The sequence below is a fragment of the Chinchilla lanigera genome, unplaced genomic scaffold (assembly GCF_000276665.1).
Source record: "Chinchilla lanigera isolate Chin_1 unplaced genomic scaffold, ChiLan1.0 scaffold00101, whole genome shotgun sequence".
In the NCBI taxonomy this organism is placed as follows: Eukaryota; Metazoa; Chordata; class Mammalia; order Rodentia; family Chinchillidae; genus Chinchilla; species Chinchilla lanigera.
The window spans coordinates 4,126,116-4,150,369 of record NW_004955502.1 but is presented as its reverse complement, the minus strand read 5'-3'; the positions used below and the strand labels follow the sequence as shown (position 1 = coordinate 4,150,369).

The 24,254-nt window shown below is 35.1% G+C and overlaps 1 protein-coding gene across 1 annotated transcript in view; it reads right to left on the bottom strand.

Moving 5' to 3' along the window:
* The window catches only part of Senp6 (SUMO1/sentrin specific peptidase 6), a gene marked incomplete at its 5' end in the record, with an annotated part of 98,480 nt that overhangs the window by 30,327 nt on the left and 43,899 nt on the right, over nt 1-24,254 (bottom strand). Inside the window, 7 exon segments of the mRNA XM_013505827.1 lie at nt 3,971-4,087; nt 4,199-4,308; nt 5,786-6,012; nt 7,311-7,505; nt 8,029-8,062; nt 12,468-12,638; nt 19,485-19,714. Coding sequence (XP_013361281.1) covers nt 3,971-4,087; nt 4,199-4,308; nt 5,786-6,012; nt 7,311-7,505; nt 8,029-8,062; nt 12,468-12,638; nt 19,485-19,714 — 1,084 coding nt within the window.

The following is a 24,254-nucleotide window of genomic DNA, read 5'->3' as shown; positions in this document are numbered from 1 at the left end:
AAAAAAAAAAAAAAAAAAAAAAAAAAAAAAAAAAAAAAAAAAATTACCGTAAGAACATAGAATCTGGGGCTGGGGGTACAGCTCAGTAGTGTAAGCGCAAGGTCGTGAGTTCGATCCCTGGTGCCGCAAAAACAAAACAAAACAACAAAAAAAACAACATAAAATCTATCACCTTAAAAATTTTACAATGTAAAATGTTATACAGAAGGTTCCTAGAACTTTTTCATCTTGTAGAAGTGAAACTCCAAATCCATGGACTGTCTTTTCCTGCTTTTCATTCTCTGGTAACCACCAAGTCTACTCTGTGTTTTTCTGCATTACACTAATCTCATATCTGTGAAATCATACAGTACTTGTCTTTTCATGACTAACTTATTCACTTAGCACAGGACCTCAGGGTTCACATCTAGGTTACTGTAGCATATGATGGGTTTCCTTCCAAGAAAAATATTCTATTATATGTACATAAAGTACCACATTTTGCTTATTTATACATCAATGGACAGTAGAGTGGTTTTCACCTCTTAGCTACTGTGAATAGTGCTGTTATGAACGTGGATATGCAAATGTTTTCAAGATCCTGCTTTCCCCCTGTTTTTGATATTTATACAACAGTGAGATTGCTGGATCATGTGGTAGTTCTATTTTTGATTTTCTGAAGAAGTGCCATATTGTTTTTCATAGTGGTTACATCATTTTATAGCACTACCAATCACGAGCAAGGTTTCCAAGTTTATTCATACTCTTGCTAATACTTGCTCCTTATCTTTCTTATTTTGATAGTAGCCATCTTGATGGGATGCAGTGAAATCACATTGTGGTTTTGGTTCATATTTCTCTGATGATTAGTCATGTTGGACATCTTGTCATATTTTTGTTGGTTATTTGTGAAACACAGTGGTTTTTTTTTGTGTGTGTGTGTGTGTACTGCGGATGAACCCAGGGCCTCACATGATAGCAAAGTGCTCATGCTACAACCCCAACCCAAATATAATCTTTTGATTTACCAATTAAGAGATGAACTGCTTTCTTTGAATGGCCCTGAATGTATGTTACATTTCAAGGAGTCTTGCAAAGTTAGGCATTTAAAATCTAGGGCAGTTTCTTTTGTTGGAGAACAAATGATATATTTTATTTCACTGAAACATACTCCATCACCATTAAATCTTCAAAAGGAAAAACAGTACCCTTGAAAAGGGAGTACAGTTAACCTGAGTAGCAATATATGACTTTCTGATATTAAGTGAATTCTACTGGAGATGGTGACATTGAGTTCTTCTATATCCCACTGATCTTTCTAGTTGTCCTATAATGACTAGTAAGAATACTGACATCTCCAATAATACCTATGGAATTTGTCTTCTATTCTTCCTTTCAAGCCTATCAGTTTTTGTTTCACATATTTATGGCTTTACTATATGGTATACATAAATGTAGGACTGCTATGTTTCTTTCTGTATTACCCCTTTACCATTATATAATGTCCTTTTTTTTTCCCTGTACTTTTCTTTATTTAGATGTTTACTTACCAGATACTAATATAATAATGCTTGTTATTTTTTTCTTTTTGAGACAAGGTTTCGCTATGCAGTTCAGGCTGGCCTTGAACTTACTTTGTAGCCCAGGCCAGCCTGGAGCTCACAGTGATCCTCCTTCCTTAGCCTCCTGAGTGCTGGGATTACAGGCTTGTGCTACCACGTCCAGCCTACTCCTGCATTTTTTAAAGTAATGTCTGTATAGTTTGTCTTTTTCTATCCTGTTCCTTTGTCTGTAGATATCATTATATCTGAAGTGAGTTTTCTGTAGGCAGATCCCTGGCCCTTTCCTCTGTTTTTTCACTCTGCTGCTGAGCCCACCTACTGAAGTTTTTATTTCAGCTTTTGTATTTTTAGTTTTAAAATTGCCACTGTTTATTTTTTCATACTTTGTTTCATAAATGGTCAGTGTCTATTAAGGCATTTTTATGATGAATCCTTTTAAATCTTTTTTTTAGATAATATGGATGTACATTGTTTCCTAGTTGTTGATGTCTACTGCCTTTCACTGCAAGATATTTTATGCTTGGTGAAAAAAGTGACTTTTCAATTACAATCTGAACATCTTGAATACTGAGATTCTGGATCTTATTTTCTTATGTTCTGGCAGCTTCTTCTGGCACTATACTCCACTGGATGAAACTGCTTGCCATCTTATGTTAAGCAGCAGTGTAAGTACAAATTGTCTAGAAGCACCTTGTTATTATTGGCTGGGTGGTTCCTTAACAGATGTCCACTGAAGAGCAGTGTCACTTGTTACCACAGAGGACTGGCTCTCCACTTGACTTTAATTAGCTTATAGTATGCCACCCAAAATTATTATTAGTCTTTATTTGCTTTTGACCTCTGCTGTACCATATACATCCTCTTGCCAAAGCTCATACTTTTCTTAAATTTTATAACATCAACCTCTGAATTTGTCTTACTACTTTGGAAATTACTCATGTTAAGTCTTTTAAATTCCTCCACTATATCTTAAAATCTGCTCTAGAGGGTCTGTGTTTATAGTTCTTTTTCTATATTCCTACCTAAGCAATTTCATTCATTCTTATAATTACTTACAAAATAAAGCTCTCCAAATCTATGTATCTCCAGTTCAAAGCTCAACCAACCTCTAGCTGTGTCCATCCTCCAGCCCACTTTTTCTCCCCTTTTATTTAAATGCTATAATTAAAAAAAAAAAAAAAATTTTTTTTTTTTTGGTCTTTCTGAGACAGAGTCTCACTATGCAGTTCAGGCTAGCTTTGAGCTCTCTTTGTAGTCCAGGTTGGTTTTGAACTCACAACAATCCTCCTGCCTCAGCCTCCTGAGTGCTGGGATTACAGGTGTGAGCCACCACATCCAGCTAAAAAAAATTTTTTTAAAGAAGTTTTGTTATACATATTCATCAACTGTATTATGTATTTTACTTGTGGCCTAAGACAATTTCTCTTCACTGACAAAAAGAGAGAAAAAAGGGCAAGCTGCAGATTGGACATGGCTGCGGGAACTACATATTCAATGGTTTATGCAAACAGTCCATTTCTTTTTTCTCTATCACAAGATATTTAAAAGGGAACTTATCACTTCCCCACATAAGTCTGTTCTGGTTCTGCACTCATTGCTTTAGTGTACTCTAACATTTGTTAGTACATCTTATGAATCAGAAAACTCAGAGTTATCTGGCATCCGTATTCCTTAATACTCATTTAACCAGTTCTGGAGTTCTGCTGTTGCTATATATATACACCACACAACTCTTAAAACATCTTATCAGTTCTTTTTATTCTTCAGTTTTTTTTTTTTCTTTATGCCAAGCAAAATGTTAATCAGGCTTCTTCAATCACCTTAATTCAATTTCCGTAAATGACAGCTAATGTAGACTTCCAAAATGTATATGACTATCAAAATACCCTTATGGAAATTCAACTATAATTATCACTTTCTGATCAAAACTTCACTCTGCTTGCCCCCAAAGAGTGGGATAATCACTAGTAGGCTATAAAAAATCAACTAAGCAGGTTTCTACAACCACGTTTTAAACATTTTATGAAATACACAAACAAACTGGAAAATCAGCAATGAATATACTGATGGTACATTCTGTTTTTTTTGATACATATGCCCATTTTATAAGACAAACCAGTAAATGTAAAATAAACTACTATTTTAGGAAAACTGTGTTGGGAATTTTTCCTATACTTGACATGCATTACCTCATTTAATTCTTACAATACTTTGATATATTATTTTTACTTTTAAAATACAGAAATAGGTACGGACAAATCAGTTTACCAGAGGTCACCCAATAAGTGGCAATGATAACATTTAAAATCCAACTTAACTGTAACATTTAAAATCCAACTGTAACTTAACTTTAGAAAACAAAAACATACATCGGAATGTTAAGATTTTTGTTAAAGATTTGTTAGAAGGTCAGCAGAAAACTAACTTACTTCAAATAAAAGTCTATAATAACATCGTTTAAAAATTCTCCTTCACTTAGACAGTGCAGGTCCTCATTAGTAACAGAGATGCCTCCCTTAGCAGGAGGTGGTGGATACACTATCAATCTGTAATTTAAAGAAAAGCAAATAAACAAAGCTTTATGTATCCATATAACTAAATGTAAGAAAACACAGACAAAGCTTTAAAGCACGGCAAATGTGAAAGAATTCTCTTACTTTTCTACAGGCCCAATGAAGATGGTATGGCTTTCTCCAGATTCTTCCTCATCCTCAAAAAACTGGAATTCTCGTTTGTTTCTAAGTTGTATTTTAGATTCAAAGGACATCTGGTAAAGGAAATTAAAGTACCCATTCACAAGATTAGAAAAATTTTCTATGAAAAGATCAAGGGCAAAGCATAGAAAGCTTTCAATTAGGAAGAATTAAAATTATGAATCTAGCAAATGATGCATGATATTTAACAATTAACAAAGGCAGGATTAAGCGCCTCTTTCCATAACTTTTAGACAACGATATTTTCCCAAAATATGTTACTAATGAATTGTTTGCCAGTGTGTTACTGCTACAAGAGTTCTAAAGTTAGATTCTGTTAGTAAGATTCAAAGAACCTTTAAAAAACCAAAGTGATATCCTCCCCTAGCAGTAGAAGTCTACCTAAATTCAGTACACCATGGGATGTGGAGGCAGAGTTCAGGGACACTGTCTACTGAATTTCAAACCTTACAGAACTAAATTAAATAGAAAGTCCTAACAGGAAAGAGCCTTCTATTGAACATCCATCCCAGATGACGTCTGGCTTCTGCTACTCTTTTTTCCTCTGGTATTTTCTCCTGCCTACAACTCCACAAAAGGAGAATGAGTCCCGTTTTTCCTTTACTCTTTTCCCCAACCCACTAACTCTATGCGTCTTTGTTCAACTACTAAGATTGTCCCTTAAATAAGAGCCACATTTCTGAGCTGTAATTCAGGCTGAGATTTATTCCCAATAAATTAAGTCACCAAAATTCAGCTCTAGTAGTATTGTGGCCTTTGCTTCATATGGCTTCCGAGTTACTTAACTATTTGAGTAAATTCTATATAGTTGGATACATATTTTGACAAATCAAACAACCAATTTTTTAGTTCCCAAGTTTTCAACTATGTATCCACGGTAAATGTATACCACCCAAAAGTGACTACAATTCCGTAAATCCAAGACACAAGGCAACAATTTGAATGTGGAAGTGTGTGCGTGCGCGCGCGCGCGCGCGCGCGCGCACACACACACACACACACACACGGTATGGGGTGTAAATTAGCAGGGATGAGAAAAAAAAGAAGACAAAAAGATAAGAACAGTGTGAAGAAGAAGTAAAAATGATTCCAAGACCTGTCTGTATTTTCTTTAACTGAGAATTCAACTCAGAGGCAATCTAAGCTACCTCCCCAGCCCTTTTGAGACAGGGTCTTGCCCTAAACTTGCAATACTACCTCACTCTCCTGAAGTGCTAGGATTAAAGGATGTGCCACTAACCTTGGCTATCATTAATGTTTTGTTTTGATTTTTTTGTTGTTTTTTTTTTCCCAGTACTGGGACTCGAACTCATGACGTCATACTTGCCAGGCAGGTGCTGTGCCACTAAACTAAATTGCCAGCCCCCATCATTAATGTTTTGATACAAGACAGTTTACATATCATGTATAAAAACAAATTGTGAAATGGAATTTAAAAAAAACCAGCAAAATGAGCATCACTATAATAAAGCATTTCCCTTTTAAATAATCCATTATTTAAAACTTTTAAAAACATTTAAACGTAATTACAGTTTTAACTTTGTCTTCTTTTTGCATACAACTTCCTTTGATGCTTTCTTCATAGCTTCTTGTACAAGCAACAAGTCTGCTATTTGCTTCTTCAAAGAGAATTTTTCCCAAAAAATTGGAAACATTATTCTTTATACCAATGTTATTAATGATGTTCTCAAATACCATGTTTGTCTGTGGATCAAGGCTATTTTGGAAAATTAAAATGATGTACTGTTCTTCCAAATCTGAAAAGAAATACAATTAAAATCAGTACAAAAGAGTTCACAAGATCATCAGAAGTCCTGGAATACATATCCAAAGCAAAATTTAGCATATAATAGATACAAAATAAATAATGGAATAAAAGAAAAAAAAAATCCATGTTACCTGACAATGTCACCTAAATTACAAAAATACAAAAAACAAAAACAAGAACAAAAACCCACAGCAGTTTAAGAATACATCTATTCATGGATATAACTAATATGTTACTGAATAGGATCTAAATCTATCTATAATCTTTTTTTTTTTTTTTTTTTTGGTTTTTCTCCGGTACCAGGAACCAAACTCACAACCTTGCACTTGCCAGGCAGGCACTTTGCTGCTGAGCTAAATCCCCAGCCCCTATAATCTTAAATATATCAGTTAATATGTTTGTCAAACTCAAAAAGGAAATTTGCCAAGTGAATTGCTAATATCTCTAGGGAATGTAACTGCAAACCTGCTATTCACTAATGTGTCAACTTTTGCAGCTTTAATAATAGTATTCACTCATCATTGAGCTGAAACAGCAATTACTGCTGACATATATTTTATGACATATATTTATTTTATAAGCAACTGTGCTATACGATAAGGCTAAGGGAAACAAACTGGAGAAACGTATCTATGCGTTATAACAGACAAAGGCTCTTTCTATGAACCTAGAAACTTTTTAAGCCTTATTTTAAGGATTCCAGATTTATATGGTTGATTTACACTTAACGTTCCTACAAGTTAAAGAAACTGTCTTTACTCAAATATGACAGTATTAAACAGTACAGATCTTTTTGAGTTTTAATCCATTTTGAAAACCTTCTAAGTAGGTAAACTTGGATTTGATCTTCAGTGTTCCACTTTCTATAGATATTTCTTCATCTAAAAAATGGAAGCAGTACTTCTATTTTGCGAGGTAGCTGTAATACATTCTTATAAATGAAGTGAGTGACTTGAGAAATACTACTTCAATACATGCTCTAAAATACATATGCAGCTGGGTGTGGTGGTGCATGGCTGTAATCCCAGCACTTGGGAGGCTGAGGCAGGAGGATTGTTGCAAGTTCGAGGCCAGCCTGGGTTACAAAGTGAGCTCAAGGGCAGCCTGAACTGCATAGCAAGACCCTATCTCAAAAAGACAAACAAAACAAAACAAAACAAAAAACTCCAAAAAAAAAAACGTATGCAGTCATGCTGTCCTGGTCTGTCTTCAACTTCCTGGTGCATTCACATTCGTACTATTCTACAGATTGTGTTATCATATTACAGTCTGTTGTACACAACTTACTTGTTAACTTATTTATTCCTTTACAATCATTCCGTACTTTATCTTCTTTATTCATTTGCAGCTGCATGCTCAGCTTTTGATAAATTGTTGGTATCGTCTGAAGAAACACTACTGGCAATTTTCTGACATTACACCATTCACATTTAGTTAAATCAGAGGTATTTAAAATAATCTCTACAGGATCACTTTCTGGTTCTGGAGGAAAACAAATAGAAATGTAAAAGGAATCAATTCGTAGAGGGCAGAATCTGGTGAAGGAAGTACAAGTTTAGCCATTTATTAATTATGCTTTGTAAATAACTTACAAACATAATGACGAAGCTTATAGTCAGGCGTGGTGGTCCACGCCTGTAACTCCCAGTACCTAGGAGGTTGTGGCAAACAGACTGCCATGAGTGCATGGCCAGCCTGGATTACATACCAAGACCTCATTTTAACAAACCAAACCAAACCAAACCAAACCACACCAAACCAAACCAAATCAAAAGAAAAACAAAAGGAAGAAGCTTCTACTTTGTTTTTCTAAATAAAAAAAGGGCAAAAGCAAATTAGGTTTTTGTTACAAAATAAAATTATACCAAGATATATGCCCTTTGTTAAGAAGATGTAAGTAAAGACTAATCATTTTAATTCTGTAAATATCCTTTAATCTTTTATTCCTGTAAAGTGATTCAGTGTAAACAAAGCTTTTGGGAATAAACATAAAAAAAAGGCTTACCATCCAGATGTATCTTGATAAAATCTACAGAAAACTATAAAAAATTAAGATAAGTTAGTACTAATCATACACTTATGAAGATTTTATTACACATACTTGAAGTAACATGTGCCTTAAAGTCTATAGTATGCAGAAAAACTGAGCCATTTACTACATGCTTAACATTATTATTATTATTTTTTTTGGTCTTTTTGAGACAGGGTCTCGCTATGCAGTTCAGGCTGGCCTTGAATTCAATTTGTAATCCAGGCTGGCCTTAACCTCACAACGATCCTCCTGACTCAGCCTCCCGAGTGCTGGGATTACAGGTGTGCGCCACCACACCCGGCTACATGCTTAACATTAAGATAAAATATTTGTACTACAAAATTATCTCTCAGAAAGTGAAGCTTCAATTTTTTAAAGTACTTACAACTTTCACTACATTACTAAATTATCTTTAGGGAAGCTAACATAATATTACAATGAATATTTGGATACAGTACTTTTTACCTAGATTCATTAACTTCGTATTTTGCCACATTTACCACATCACTCTTTATACACATACTCCTTTGCCTTTCACCAAGCAAGAAACATACATCGTAGTAATTTCCAGACTTTAGCATGTATCTCTGAAGAGTAAGTACCTTCTCTTATGCAACCAAAACATTAACACATTTAAGAAATCAAGACTGAACTTCATTCAACATGCTTAAATTTCCAAAACTACTCAGAACTTTAACTTCTTCTCAAAGCATGATGTTTTCAAGGCTGTATTATTTCTCTTGTTCACTCCATTCTACAGTAGAAATCTGCCTCTCTCTGTTCTTCATGACATGACCTTTAAGGAATTCTAGGCTAAATTCTACAATACAACCAACATCCTAGACTTGTATGTCCTAATTTAAAAATTCAAGTAATACATTTCCACCAAATATAACACACAGGGGATGTGCTAAAACTTTTCCAAAGAAGGTATAATAGAAGGCACATGTTGTCTGACTTAAATCAGTTGGCCAACACAGTAACTGCTAGGTTCTTATACTGTAAAGATATATTTTCCCTTTGTAATTATATAATATGAAGGGAGATACCAGAAAGCCAATATCCTGTTCCCAAACAATCCTTAACTCCATGGTATTAGCATCCAATGAAAGTCTTTGCCAAAGTCAGTTATTACTGGTGATTTAAAAATTGGTAATTTTCTAACTAATTATTTCAATGTAAGGAAAACACTATTAAGCCTGGTACAACCTGAATAATCATGTTTTGCGTTTATAGAAATGCATTTAAAAAATAAGATTGATTGATACAGAGGAATACACACATATATGAAAAGCACATACAGTCTGAGTGTTCCTTATCCAAAATGCTTGGGACCAGAATATTTCAGATTTTAGAGACTTTCAAATTTTGCAATATTTGCCTAGGCTTCATTGAGCCTCCCTAATGTGACAATCTGAAATTCTAGATTTTCCGAAGTCCAAAACTTTATTTTTCGCAGCTAGGCATTGAACCCAGGGCCTTGCACCTGCTAAGGCACAAGCTCTAAAACTGAACTACACCTCTAGCTCGAATCAAACTTTTTTTTTAAAAATGGGGTCTCACTATTTGCTCAGGCTAGTGCTGAACTCCTGGATATAGGTGACTGTTCTGTCTGTTTCAGTCTCTCAAAGAGCTAGAAATCCAGGCATATACCACCATGCCCTCCAATCCAAAACTGAGTGTCATTTGAGCATGGATTTTTCAATTAGTGATACTTAACCTGTACACTATGATCCTAATGATAAAATTTAATTGGCAATATAGAAATGTTCATTGTAATATTCTTTAAATAATCGGAAAATTTTCATAACGTAAAAAACAAAACAAGAAAATATAAATTTGGTAATAACTACACGTTACTAAGTCTAGAAAGTTACTAAACATATCTTTTAAAGATTTCTCTCGAAGTAACATGTTCACTGAAGGTATGTAAAAAGAATGAAGGTGTGCTATGTATAATACCAATTCCTTATGATTAATGTAACCATTACGTACTGCAAACATGTACTAATAAGGAAAAAAAAAATCAAGCAACAGGGTTAACTGGCTTCATTGGAAAGTAACACATTACTTGAATTCTTCAAGCAATAGCACATGGCTGTAATCCCAGCTACTCAGGAGGCTAAGGCAGGAGGACTGAAACACTGAGGCCAGCCTAGACCACTTCAGCATACACAGAAGCTAAAGTTGCATGCTTGAGAAAAATGTCAGGTGACTGAAAAAGTAGCAATAGAAATGAAATATAGTAAATGACACAAAATATTTGAATAAAATTGTTCCAGGAGATAAGGAAATTTAAGAAGAGTGTTTTATCTGGGTATAATGGTGTACACCTATACTCTAGCACTCCGGGAGACTGAGGCAAGAGGACTGCAAGCTTGAGCTCAGCATCTTAAAAGGAAGCTTGTCTTAAAATAAAAGATAAAAACAGGTGTGCGCCACCACGAGTGTTAGGGATATAGCCCTGGGTTCAATCCCTAGTACTACCCCCACAAAGTCTTAGTATTTATGTCATTTAAAATTTGTGTATATTAATACTATTATTACAAGTAGATATTGGGCTACATCTCAAAACATCTTAAAAACTAAACTGACTGAAAGACTAGATATTAGATTTCATTTTTTCAATGGAAAAATGAAGAACTTCATATCCGGATATGTGATATTCCCAATGATATAACCCACTTTACTTGTAAATGATTTTGGCATTTCTAGATACTATCAACTCTATTGCAGACTGGATGAAAATTAGGTTATATTCAGGAATAAAATATTTGTTTTTGTAATTATACTTTCTATAGAAATCACAGATCCAGTATTTCAATGGAAGATGTCTTTTGGAAAAGTCCTATGCTACAAAAATTAATATTGCATAGCAAATTTTCTACATTACATTTTTTGGCTGAAATACTTTGCTTAGCACTTTAATTTTAAAAAGTATATCAGCACATTTTATATTACACATATTATCCTTTTTGGATTAAATTTAAAGTTTTACTTCACTGAGGCAATATATAACCTAAGCTGTTTAAGGGGAAAAAAATCATCTAATTATTAATGTAGTGCTTGACAGTTCTTTGAGACTAAAAGCTATCAATAGCTACTGTCATTAAAATTGTAAATCACCAACAAAACTTTATTATACAGAGGAGTGATAATAGTATTAATATGAGGGAAAGTCATAAAATCTACAGAGTACACCAGGAAATTTTTGAAGTATAAAGTGACACAGAATGACATTTTTATCAAGTGATAAAACCCAGAAAGATTATTTGTAGTATGAAAATTTGTAACAAAATACAAATTTCACCCATCACTACAAAGCAATGTTATAATATTATTGGGCAATAAACAGGATATATGTCATTTGTTTCACATCTCTGAATACTTCTGAAATTTTCTAACTTTTAAATTGTTAAATTTTAAACTTATCAAGCTGGAGTACTTTGATGGAAATGAAAAAAGAAATGCTGATTCCCCACAAAGCTTTGTTCTGCTAAGAAATCATGTTCATATTTTATTTGCTCCTATAAACTAACCTGTAAAAGTTTCTTTTACTCACACTGTACCTTTAGAACCAAGAAATTTTATCAGAAAATAAATTATTTGTACTTATTACAATTTAAGTAAAAACAATGAAACTATCTTTTAACTTTCACGCTATGATACAGTATGCTCTCCTAAGGATACTACGATATATACAAAGTAACCTTTATATTAGGAGATAGAAAATATAATAAAGGATACCAAGTTAAGGCATTACAGAATAGGCAGTTTTAGGAGGATCAACCTACCAACAATGTTTCAAACTCATTAGGAAGAAAAAACTGATGATAAAGAACATTGGGTTAAGGAAATTACATTAGAATTTCAAATAGAAGACAAACACTTGAATGGGATTAGTGGCAGGAAAGTAACAAGCAGACATGGACGACAGGTAAGTAAAGGGACTACAGAAAATCTTTTAGGTATGTGGACACAGAACCAGTCCAAAAGTATAATGCCTCTTGGGTGTCCAGTGTAGTCCAATAACCTATTTTTAGAAGTCTCAAAGGTATAACATTTTCAGCAGAACTCAAAAGCTTTTGGATTCTTCTTTCTCTTACTGCTGTTCTTCAATAGAGTCTTTTCAAAAACTGAGCTGGCATGAGAATAAAATATACTGAAAGGTTCCATAAGTCATTATGAGCTATATGTATCTTCCTATAGTGAATTTGTCCCTACTGCAAACATATTCATCATAATAAATTTTAATCTGTTAATTTTTAATGAAGACAATACTCTGAAAGCAATTTCAAATCTTGAAATAAATTTGATATTTGATTAACTCAATAAAATTTAAATATTACAAATGAGACTTGCCAGTGAAATTCTGAATCTTATAATTAGCAAAACGAAGAGAATATACTTACAATTACAGGCTCTATTAATAGTCGAAACAGTGTTCCTACTCGTATACTTCGACAGCTTAAAATGACACTTTCAAAGGTACTTGGGCATCTTAAAGATATAGGATCAATTAAAGTTTCATGAGAATTAACTTTACGACGTTTTAGAGGTGTGGTGATAATAGGATTGCCAAACTGAAAAAGAAAATTTTCATTTAATAAGTTATTGTAACAAGACTGCAAACAGTACACAACATAACATAACACATACACAAAGATCCCATATAATGTAAATTATTTCAACATAGAATTTATTTTCCTTCAAGAATGTTAGAGAAACAGAAATTTGTTGTTTCAAAATAAAAGTCAATCCCTTCTATTTTATTTAGTAGTATTTCAGTTATTATTTGAATTCTAGTAATAGCATTATATTCCAGAAATTAGACACCTTTGGTTATTGGACTACACAGCTAAACTACCTTGTAATGATCTTATCTGGTAAAACTCAGTAAAAACTTAAGTTTCACTTTCCTAAAATGAAAACTACAAAGGATAAAGATTATACACATTAGCCGTTTTACATAATAGGCTTTAAAGAAGGCTTTATGCACAGTAAAATGCTGGACAAGTTAGCAAGTAATAGCGACTGTGGTGGGACTTAAAGGAAATCATCAACACTTTACAAAACAAGCAATTATAGAAATGGTTATCTGCATTACAAAAGGATGCTTTACATATTTTAAATTACTTGATGTTAAAGTATGACTTGTGTAGCCATTTGCAAAAGCAGATTTTTTTTTTTATGGGACTGGGGATTGAACTCACACGACCTTGCGCTTGCCAGGCAGGCGCTTATGCCACTGAGCTGTATCTCCAGCCCCTGCAAAAGCAGATTAACACAAACTAATTTCTGTGTCTACAACCCAGAATGAGTGGAATTAGAAGTATTTCAGATTTTGGAATTTGTTTTTGATTTTGGAATATCTGTGGAACAACCCTAATCTCAAACACAAAATTAAAAATCTTGGCATGTCGTATGTTGGCACTCAGGAAGTTTCAGACTTTGGAGCATATCAGATTTTGGATTTCTGACTATCCACATATAGAACAATGAAATTAGACCCCTCCTTCTCCCCATATACATAAAACCATTCAAAATTGATTAAAAATCTAAATGTAAGACCTAGAATTACAAAACTAGCAGAAAGAAGCATAGGGGAAACACTTCAGAATGTTGAAATGGGCAAGGATTTAAAAAATATGGACCCAAAAACAAAACAAGCAAAAAAAAGATGAAGGTATTACACCAAACTAAAAAGTTTCCACATAGCAATGACAATTTAGGAAAAAAAAAAAAACCCACTATTAACAGCAAAGAGACTATATACAGGAAAAATATCTGCAATGTATACAACTGAGAAAGAATTGATATCCAAAATATACAAGGTAGGGAATTAACTCAGTAACAAATAAACTCCTGATAATTCAAATACTAGGCAGTCAACTAAGTAGAGAGTTCTCACAGAAGACACACAAATGGTCAACAAGTATATGAAAAATTGCTCAACATTATCAGAAAAATGCAAATCAAAACTACAATGACACACCACCTCCCTCCAATAATGCAACTGTCAAGAAGATTTAAGGATAATAAGCGAGGGCAAGGATATGGAGAAAAAGGAACCTTTGTATACCGTTGATGAAAATATAAATCACAAAGTCATACTGGAAATAGTATGGAGGTTCCTCATAAAAGTAAAAATAGAACAACTAAATGATGGAGCAATCTCCAAACTGAAATGAATATATCAAAAGGAAATAAATTCAGTCTGCTGAAGAATGAACATTTGAACACTCATGTTTACTGCAGTACTATTCACAACGGCCAAAAAATGGAAACTTTAAGTGTCCATCAACTGTTGAATGGATAAAAAAAATGTAGTATGCACACACAAGGTAATATTATTCAGCCATAGAAAAGAATAAAACCCTGTCATTTATGAAAATATGGAACTGAAGACCATTATGTTAAATAAGGCCAGGCACTGAAAACAAGTACTAGATAACCACACTCATACGTGGAACCTACACATTGATCTCGTAAAAGATGAAAATGGAATGGTGGCTCCCAGGGACTGAACAGAGTATGGCATAGGGATGGATGGGTCATTTGGGTACTAGTAAAAAAATTTCTGGTATGCTACTGCATAACAGGGCAACTATTGATGATGATAATATATAGTACATTTCAAATACAAGAAAAGATTTTGTAAGTATTTGTCATAAAGCAATTTTAAATGCTTGGGAGATGGGTATGCTTAACCTGGTGTAAACATTACACAATGTATATATCATTGAAACATCACACTGTACTCCATAATTATGCACAATTTTTATGTTTTATATATCAGTTTAAACAATTAAAAGAATAAAAGCAAATGTGATTCTATGTATCTCTGATTTTTTAAACTGCTTTTTTTCAGGCTTACTAACAGTTTAGCATGAACATTTCCCCAAATTATTCATAGAACTCTACTACAGAGGTTTTTAATTTGTGGAGTTTTGCTTGGTTTTGGTTTAGTCCCGCTCTCCCCGTGAGAGCTATATGGCTTACTAATAAAACAATTAATTTAAAAGTGCTCCAGCTGAACTGGGTGTCTGGTGATGCATGGCTGTAATCCCAGCAAGCTGGAAAGCTGAGGCAGGAGGGATCACAAGTTTGAGCCCAACTTGAGGAACTTTGGAACTTATACAACCATGTCTCAAAATTTAAAAAAAAGAAAAGCTAGAGATATAGCTCAGTACCTAGGTCCTTTGTTCAAAACCCAGTAACCCAAAAAAGTGCTCCAGCTGAGCAGAGCCGATGCAATAGAAGGCTTGGGTTTACAATCTGAGTGGTCCCCACCCTACCACAGAAGTGACTGACAAGAGCACTGGACGTCCTCTTGTGCTTTGGTGTGCCAGTCTGGTAACTGTTAGCCTGAGAACTGTTCAACTAACAATTTGAACTCTGTGGAAATTGTTTATTAAACTGAATATGCTGGACATCTACTGTATTTAAGACCTTTCCAGTATTTCCCCATTACAAACCATGTCCAATGAGCATTTCTACAGCCTAATCTCAATACTTGGCTAGAAATACTGCCAAATTGCCCTCCAGTAAAGTTACACCAATTTATAAACTTAACATACCTTTTATCCAAATACCAAGATGAAAGACACTGTCATACTTTAAAAGCTGTTGGTAATTTGGACAATATTTACATTTCATATTCACTACTCTGGTTACTAGCTTTGCTGTAGTTTAAGTGGTTTGTGCCTAAGACATTAAAACTGCGTATATCAGCTTACATGTTGTTACACAGCTTACTATCTTCCTCCACTGTATTTGCCTATCAAAACCCTCTTTAGGGTATTTTGGTATACTGTCTTGTTTCCATATTTTCATCTAGTTCCTAGGGACCTTGACATATACATGCACATATATAACTTTTTTAACATGCAAGTTTTATTCTATTGAAGTTATTTTTACAAAAATAGAATAATACACACATATTCCTGTATCTTGCTATTCTTACTCAATACTCTGTAGAAATCCTAAGTCACTGACATGTCTCTAGTTTTTATTTTTAATGGCCACATCATGTAACTATATCATAACTTATTCAGCCATACACATATTACTGGGCAATGATTCTTTTTGTGGTTGTTTATTAATACATAATCATGAAAACAGATATAGCCTTATATACTGGGGATGAGTGAAGTAATTCTCCTGAGATTCATGGGAATTCCAGGGAACCAGTTATTTGGTCAAATAATATACAGTTAAACAAATTTTGGGAGGGACTTCCAGGAAGATGGTGGAGTGGTAGGCAGGAGAGACTGCTGTCCAGATAATGGAATATAACAGTGTGAGGAAGAGAAGGAGGGAAGTGTGTCTTCTGGACCAAGGAAGGATCTGAGCGAGAACTGAAGCCACAGGGAGAGCAAAGAGGGAAACTTCAACAAAGAAGTAAGGTAGCCAGTAGAACCTTCTCCAAGTTGGGACTCACTCTGTGTAAGGAACAGTTCAAACCCATGGATACATGGTGACTGCTGGCAACACCAGAGGCCTCCTGCAGAGAGGCAGCAGTGGAAGGGAACAGTGGATGTGAAAGACTGCACTGGACGTCCTGTGGGAGCGGGCGATTAGATGGGAGCCATCTTGCAGAGGGGCCAACTGAGCTCAGAACTCAGAACAAGTCCATCTAGTGGCTCCCAATTGAGTTCAAGCCCATAGAAGGTGTGATGATAGCTTCAGGCTAAACTGGTCTGGTCCCGGCCTCACAGGCAGAAACCAGCCTATACTTCAGGAGAAATAAAGATGCAGGCTCACTGAGATGATCCAACTGAGTTCAAGCACATAGAAGGTGTGATGATGGCTTCAGGCTGAACTGGTCTGGTCCCAGCCTCATGGCCAGAAACTAGCCTGTACTTCAGGGGGAAATAAAGGTGCAGGTTTGCTAAGATGATCCACTACCCTGCAATAAAGCTACTGCTGCCTTGCTGGGATAAATCAACACGGATCTGGACTCTGTCTCCACGCATTGTCTACCAGTGACAGCAAAGACAAATGTTGACTATTCTCCCCCACTTTTTCTTTCTTTTCATTGTTTGATATTGTTTTTTAAGAGTGTGAACGTGGTTTCTAGCTTCTCTGTGGTTGTTCTATTCTTACTTTTATTTCTTCCTTGTTGCTTTCCCTCCTATCTTCTGCACCAGGTTCCCAAAGTTTGCATGATCCCCCTTTGTCCTCCAGCCTTGCTTCTAACCTCTTCCACTTCTTCTATTTCTCTATTTTTTCCCCAACTTGTTTTAAATTTTCTACTGAGGGTAAAATCATCATATTGAGGACTTATTTACTACATATAATCTGCTGTTTTCTTTTAGATTTTGATACATAATCATAAACCTAGCCCATACACTTAAAGGTGACAAATTAACGGTTACCTCAGTTTGTGATTTTCTAGGCTGTGTTTGATACTATTGTTATTGCTGACTATACCACTTTAGCCAAAGTGACATAACTGTTCCAACTAGCTTTTCTTCCTGGCATACCAAGACTGAGGCATTAGGGTCACAGAAAATACTGTGGGCCAATGCCAAAGAACCAGGGGCTGGACCAAGCAGGCAGCTTCTCATCCCCAACAAATTGAATAGGTAGGATCTTTCAACAGAACCAAAGCCCTAAAACCAGATATGCCCAGAGGACACCTTGAAGAAATAGTTATTTACTAAGGGTTCTAAATACTAGCAATAAAGCAACTCACTATAGGCAATTTACCAGCATCAAATCAGGAATTAAACTAAAAAAAAAAGAGTGAGAGTGAGAGAGCGAGAAGACAATTAAACAAAATGCAACCCCAGACATCTAGTTCACCGAAGGCAAACACAGGAGGCAATAAGGTGGGACAACCCAAAAGCCACCCACCTGGCCTCTCTGAAGTGGTAACAAAGTAAATGAATGAGACTCTAGAAAAAAAATTAAAACAGAAATAATTTCACAGATAACTACAGAGATGGTGTCCACAATGAAAACTATGCTTAGTGATGCTGGAGTAGAGATTAAAAAAATAGAAAAGCTTAAGAAAATGATGGAAACCATGAGTGCCCAATATAGGAAAGAAATGGAATTTATAAAGTAGATTCCAACAGGTATCTAGGAGAATAAAAATTCTATTGAAACTATCCACAGCAGAATGAGCCAATGTGAGGACAGAATCTCAGATATTGAAGATAAGCTTTCAGTTAGCAATCATGAAAGATTTCTTAAAAATAGCAAGGGACCATGAGAAATCAATCCAGTAGCTGCTAGATGATGCGGAGAAGGGTAACATAGATTGAATGGAGTCAATGAAAAGGCAGGAGATAGCACAAATGATATAAAAAACCTGCTCACAGACATCATGGCAGAAAATATCCCTGGCAGGGAAACAAATCTGACATACAGTAAGTGAGGCATATAGAACTCCAATTTAAAAAAATGACAAAAAAAAAAATCTATAGCCAGGCATATCACAGTCAAGAGTCCAGAAATTCAACACAAGAATAGAATATTAAAACCTGTTAGAGAAAAGAAATAAATCACTTATAAAGTCCATCAGAATCACAGCTGACTTCTCAACACAAACCCTCAAGTCAAGGAGAGTTCAGAGTGAAATATTTCAAGCCTTAAAAGGAAACAACCTCCAACACAGACTGATGTACCCTGTAAAACTATCTTTCAAAATTGATGGATAAATAAGATAATTCCACGACAAAGAACACCCGAAGAAATTCATGAACACCAAACCAGCACTCCAAAATTTTCTGAAGGACATTCTAGAAAGAGATAATAAGAACACCAACAGAAGAAATCCACCAGGCAAGGCAAACAATTAAATGGAAGAGAAAAAAAGGGAGGGAGAAGCCAATAGGAAAATAACACGACAAGTGTAAGTCAATACATATCAGTTGTAACCATTAATGTTAATGGTCTCAATTCACCAATCAAAAGAAACAGACTGGCAGAATGGATCAAAAGCAAGTTCCAACAATATGCTGCATACAAGAAACACATTTAAGTCAAAAAGAAATTCATGATTGAAAGTAAAAGGGTGGAAAACAATACTTTATGCAACAGGAAGCAAGAAGAAAGCAAGGGTAGCTATTCTATTTGCAGACAAAGTGAATTTCAAGCCAAGACTGATTAAGAGAGACAAAGAAGGTCACTACATCCTTGTAAAGGGAACAATCCAAGAGAAAGCGATAAATAACAATCATAAAATATATGCAACAAGTATCAGTGCACTGAACTATATAAGGTTGATACTGTTTTTCTTGTTGAATTTTCACATTCAATCCTTTAGTTTAATTGGTATTTTTTATTACGGTCTTGTAGAATAATCTTCTAAGTGGTATCTAATCCCCAATTAATGAATAATCTCCTATCACTGCAAAAAGCAAAACAGATTTACATCCCAAAGGGGAGAATTTCATTTGAATCAATGTGAAGAGTACCTGGTCTTTCATTCTTGCTTTCCTTGGCAATGTGACAGTGTTTAGCTCTGACTCTGGTGGAATGCTTTTTGGCTCACGCTCAACTCTGCAGTGATTTTCATTCAGTGCTGCTTCTACTTTTCCAGTGGATGGTGCTGGAGAAGAACACGCTGAGTCAGCAGGCTGAGGAGATAGGCTGTTTCTTCGGATACTCTTAACATTGTCATCATCATCATCACTGGACAAAATGACTAAAATCGTAAAGAAAATCCAAAAATTTCCATTAAAATTTTATTTGTAATATAATTTTAAAATTCATTTCTATCAGTTAAAATGTAAATAAACTAGCAGTGGAAAATATCCCAGATTTAATTTGAATATCCTACAGAAAAAATTAATAAAAAACAAAGATAAAATTCTTTACCTCATGAAAAGTTAAATTACAAGAAAGCGTACAACTTAGGGTCGTTTTAAAAATACACAAATGTCAAATTCATTCTATAGCCCATTACTACAAACCCAGACAGACATCAGCAAGTTCTAAGAATTAAATGTTTATCAGTAGGTCTATTTCAGAGTTCCAGTAAGTTGAAGGTGTAACAATAATTTATATACACGTTGTTCTCAAAATCACCTGTCTCTTAAATCTGTGAAATTTCATGTGACCAAATAAATTTATCACACAAAAGAAATGGCTAAAACTATAATTGGACCAGTGACTATGCTCAATAAATCTTATTGAGTAAATGACTGTAGAAAAGAAAGACAGACATAACTGCTCTTATACCTTCTAGTCATTACTGAAACATAGCAAACCCATCTTTATATAATTCCCTAGAACCACCCATACTGGATGTGAGCAAAATCCTAATTTCTTACTATGGTTTATAATCTGGCCCATTTGTATACTTTTCTCAATCTATTCCAATTTTCTCTTTATGTTCCAGGAATATACCACAAGCTTGTTCCCTTCTCCCCCAACTCTCTGTATTTTTATTAACAAATATTAGCTTAAATATCACTTCTGACTAATAACTCCATCTAATGTAAACACAGAGGTACCAAGTCACACCAAATGATTTAAATTTTGTTGCTTTTTGTTATGAATGTTTACATGCTCACTTCTCTCTCCTCTCTACGCACAAACCAGGACATTAAGACAGTCTTATTCACTGTATATCCCCAGAACCTAAATCACGCTACACATACATGCACATTAAAATGTCATGTGATGAAGAATGTATGAACTTGCAGTTTAATTTAGCTTCCCATACAGATATGCTAACTTAATATTTAGTGATTATTATACATGTTCCAGAAGGCTATCAGACTTGCATCATTCTGCTTATTTCTTTTATTTTGTTGTCCAGTTTCAGAAGCAAATGTAGATCCTGGATCTATTTCAGAGCTAGTTATGTAGCTTAATTTCTCTTGTTTGTGAACTTGACAATAATTGTTGTAGGGAGCAAATGATATATATATATAGTGGTTGGCAGGGTATCTGATATGTGTGAGTGTATGTGTGTGTACATAAACACATATGTTTTTTAAAAACACACATGTATATTCTCTAATATGGTTATTAAAAAGTTCAAAAACTATATTTCAAAAACCTACATAAATGTATGTATTAGAAAGAAAGTGCAGAATCCTGACAACAATTAGTTTTATGATACCTGAGAGACACGAAAACCTCTGAATCTGTACTGTATATCAAAAATTTAAAGCCCCAGCCAGGTGTGGTGGTGCACCCCTATAATCCCAGTTACTTAGCAGACTGAGGCAAGAGGATCTCAAGTTTGAGGCCAACATGGGCAGCTTACTGAGAACTTCTCAAAATGAAATTTAGAAGTGGGCTGGTTTATAGCAGAGCGTTAGAATGCTTACCAAGCATATGCAAGGGAACAAATCACAACAAAAACCCTCAGTGCACTAATGCTTTCACATAACGGTATAATAAAGTTTCATATTAAAATAAATAAGGGTTGCCAGGTATGGTGACACACACCTGTAATCCCCGCACTGGAGAGGCTGAGGCAAGAGGATCACCTCGAGTTCGAGGCCAAACTGGGATACACAAATGAGTTCAAGGCCAGCCTGCACTACAGTGATACAGTCTCAAAAGAAAAAAAAAGTAAAGGTTGTGATTAATGTTATCATGACTGCAAAGCAAATTGGAAGAATGTGCAAAGATATTATATAATTCAACAAATGTTCTCATAACTTTTATTATATAGATTTTATATATATATATAAAATAATGTATTTATGATCCTGTCTAAGGATATTCTATGAGTTTCACTGTGTTCCTCCACAATTTGTATGAAGTCCTGACCTACAATGTGACTGTATTTGGAGATAAAGCCTTTAAGGAAGTTAAAAAGGCCAAGTGAGTTCATAAGCGTAGGGCCTTAATCCAATGGAACTAGTATGTTTGTGTGTGTGTGGTACTCAGAATTGAACCTAGGGCCTTCACAGAAGCTGCAGACCCAGTGTGAAGCCCCCTCCTTTTGTAAAATTTTGAGACAGGGTCTTGCAAGTTGCCTAAGCTGGGCTAGGACATGCAATCCATCTGCCTCAGCCTCCTAGAGTGCTGGTATTACTGGCACATGACACTACACCCAGCTCAGAACTAGTGTCCTTCTAAAAGGAAGAGACACCAAAGATCTCTCTGCTCCTGTATGTGGAGGACCACCTGGATGGCTCTCCTTGAAAGAAGAACATCTGGCCCTACCTCCATGTACTGATATGGACAGAGCTGGCTAGGACATTTCCCTATCCCCTAAATTGGCTTTAAGCAATGCAACTGGGTCTCTCCCGTGCTGATGTGTAGTTTTTGAAGCAATGAGACAGGTCAGTGAAGCCCTGCCTATAGCTCCCAAATAATGTGAGAGCTAGAGAATGTGCCTCAAAAAAAAAAAGAGGCTATTGACTTCTCAGAACATGGAGTACGCATCAAAATTGAAGCAGCAACCCCAAAACACTAGGTACTGCCCCAATCTATGATATGCAGATTATCCTTTCTGCATCTCTCTCTGCATACTGCAGAGGTGATATCAGGCCTCCTACCTAGCCCAATTCACAGCACTCCTGTACTTCCCTCCCACCACTCTCAGTCACTCACCCCGAGGCACTCCTCTCTTCAGGAATTAATAAAACCCAGGTTTGGCCCTGGGTTGAGGCCTCTGTTCTGGTTAGCCATTACTCTGAATGGACTCAGAACTTGCTTGGCTCCCCACAACTACAAACATGCTTTAGTATCTCTATTCTCCCAATGAGTTGCTCTGGAAGTGGTAGGCTGGAATTAACTTATTAGAATTCCAATAACTTTTCCATGGGATTACAAATGTGGATTCTTCTGGAGTGAGTCGAGGTCCAGAAGGGCTTTCTATACCACACAGAAAACAAATTTCTTTTAAATCACCCAATCATTGTTATTATTACTTTTTTTTTTTTTTTTTTTGTATAGCAACCTAAAGCAGACTAATACAGGGTTCTTCATGCTTATATTTTAAATAGTCATTCAAATCTATATCCATCAACATTTCTTCCTGCTTACTTTATTTTAGGCTCTGCTTCAACATTATTTCATCAAAGATGCCTGTTCTAGACATGCACAGTGGCACACAGCTATAATCCCAGCCCATAGGGAGGCTGAGGGAAGAGGGTCATATGTATGAGTTCTACCTAGGCAATTTGCTGAGACCCTGTTTCAAAACTAAAAAATAAATGCAAGTTTAAGAATGGTTAGGCATATTAAGAAAACAGACTCTAGAAGTGGAAAACTCTCTTTTTAAAAGCCAAAGAGTCCATATGTACGTAACACTGTGGTGTTACTTAATTTCCTTAAGCCTCATTTAAAAATGGAGGTATATTAGTACCTACTTTATGCAATTGTAAAAATTAAATTAAAACTGGTGTATACAACAAATCTTTATCCAAAATCAGGGCATGCAAATGTGTAATAAGTGACATCTTTTATAATTAGTATGACATTTTCATAATGAACCATATTTTTCCATATAATTTAATGGAAAATATCTTTTTTTCTTCTTTTTTTGTGGTAATGGGTATTGAACCCCTGCGCCTTGCAATGTGCTATATTCCCTCTGATCTTTTAAAATATTTTACTTTAAGACATAGTCTCACCAAGTTATTAAGTTTCCCAGTCTGTGCTCAAACTTTAGATTCTTCTGCCTCAGCTTCCCAGACTGCTAGAATTACAGGGACATGCCACCAAGCCTGACTTCATTTCTTTTTAGCAGGGGAGCAGAGCAAATTTATGCTTTCTGGCATTAAATCATGGCTGATATTATCCCATATTAAACCCCAAAATATAAACTGCTTAAGGCAACTCAGAATCATCTAAATTTATTTCCTTATATTATCAACTAATATGGTTGAAGATAAAAGTTAATTTTTTAACCTACATGGTTGAAGATATAGTAGTTGATTCCCTCCCCCCTTAATTTAGCAACCTAGATTTGCCAATTTCTAATCCCCTCATTCTGGTAATCTCCCAGAATCTTAAATGTGGTTCAAAGATATTACCTAATAAGTTGGGAGTTCTTTTCATATGTTATTATTAAAATACAATCACTGGGGCTGGGGATTTAGCTCAGCGGCAAAAGCGCCTGCCTGGCAAGCGCAAGGTCGTGAGTTCGGTTCCTGGTACCGGAGAAAAACCAAAAAAACAAAACAAAAAAAAAAAAACATCACTGCTAGGAGCATTTAGGACTTCTTCTGTCCCTAAGTAGACAACACCTGGAAGCTTGTCCTTAAAATTCTTAT